General features: G+C 55.7%; 1 protein-coding gene across 1 annotated transcript in view; it reads right to left on the bottom strand.

Moving 5' to 3' along the window:
* Positions 1-107: 107 nt before the first annotated feature.
* ACA1_257430 (pyridoxamine 5'phosphate oxidase family superfamily protein) overlaps positions 108-1,390 on the bottom strand; it is a gene marked incomplete at both ends in the record, with an annotated part of 2,662 nt that continues 1,379 nt past the window's right edge. The window contains 6 exons of the mRNA XM_004333518.1: positions 108-212; positions 330-481; positions 561-607; positions 745-834; positions 905-1,038; positions 1,138-1,236. Of these exons, the coding sequence (XP_004333566.1) occupies positions 108-212; positions 330-481; positions 561-607; positions 745-834; positions 905-1,038; positions 1,138-1,236 (627 nt within the window). The remainder of the gene's footprint in view (positions 213-329; positions 482-560; positions 608-744; positions 835-904; positions 1,039-1,137; positions 1,237-1,390) is intronic.

A 1,390-nucleotide genomic window follows, 5' to 3' on the forward strand; every position in this document is an offset into this window, starting at 1 on the left:
ACGATGATGACGATGACGATGAAGAGGGAGGGCTCTTGTTTGGCCTCTGATACGAACGACGCAAGGTCCACTGCTGGCAATTAATTGTTCCTTTTTTTCACATTTCATCACTTGAGGAAGGCCTTGTGGAGGTCGTGGTGCTGGAGGTAGGCCTCGACCTCCTCGCCGCACAGCTCCGCCACCGACTCGCCGCGCTCCAGCAGCTCCCGCACCTATGTGTGTCGTGTGTCGTGTGTCGTGTGTCGTGTGTCGTGTGTCGTGTGTCGTGTGTCGTGAGTGTGTACCGTGCCATGAGTGTCGTGTCGTGTGTCGAGTGTGTCGTGTGGCACCTTGGTCGAAGAGAAGTTGAGCGTCTCGGTGAGCACGATGTAGAGCAGGTGCGAGATGTCCTGGGTCATGCCCTGCTTGGCGCGCCGTCGCACCGAAGCCGCCACCATCTCCTTCAGCGGCGTCGTGTAGCCCGGCCGACCCACCGCCACCACTGCCATTCGCCACATCGAGTAAGCCACGCGTGTGCGTGGGTTTGCGTGCCGGCGATGTCTGTGGGCGTGTGTCCGAACCTGGTATCGTCTTGCTCCCCGCAGAGATGCCAAAGAGGAGGCCGCACCTGTGCGTCGGCAACCAGCATCAACATGTCCCACACAGCAACATTTCATGTATATTTACTAAAATTAAATAAAGGCATTGATATATATAAAAAAAACACAAATAAACAAAAAAGAAAGAGTGATGCAGGAGAAGTACTTCTCAATCAGGTCTGCCCCGCCCAGGTACATGACCCTCACCTTCTCCTGCACGTGCTCCGCCACATACTCGGCGTGGTATCGCGCCACACTGTTCGGTGATGTCGTTGATGTCGTGTCAGATTGTGTGCGTGTGTCAGAGCGTGTGACCTGAGGCGTACGAGGGGAAATTGATGAAGCCCATGGCCCGGGCTTCGTAGGATGAGACTTCGATCCAGTCCGACTTGTCGGCCATGACGCGGCACATCTCCACCCGGTGGTGTCCGCTGATCGGGTACGACCGCACGTTCACCATCTACCCGCCAAACACACACGCCGTTAGTTGTGCGTGTGTGCGTGTGTGCGGCGTGTGTGTGCGGCGTGTGTGTGTGCGGTGATGGAGAACAAAGAGCACCTTGCCGGTGACGTAGTGGTCGTGCGAGGGCGAGATCCAGCCGACAACGACAGTGAAATTGTGCTTCTCTTCGAGCCACCTCTTCGCCGCCTCAAACATCTGCCATGACGAGATCTCGACGTGTTTAGCCCACACGGCGGTTGCCGCCAACCAACAGAACAGACCAACCATTGAGAGCGCGCACCTCGAAATGCATTTTGTGAACGGGCGCGAACGACCTGGTTTATTTCAATTTTTAATTTAAATGAATTAG

Source organism: Acanthamoeba castellanii, assembly GCF_000313135.1.
Source record: "Acanthamoeba castellanii str. Neff unplaced genomic scaffold scf7180000084769, whole genome shotgun sequence".
NCBI classification, from domain to species: domain Eukaryota; phylum Discosea; order Longamoebia; family Acanthamoebidae; genus Acanthamoeba; species Acanthamoeba castellanii.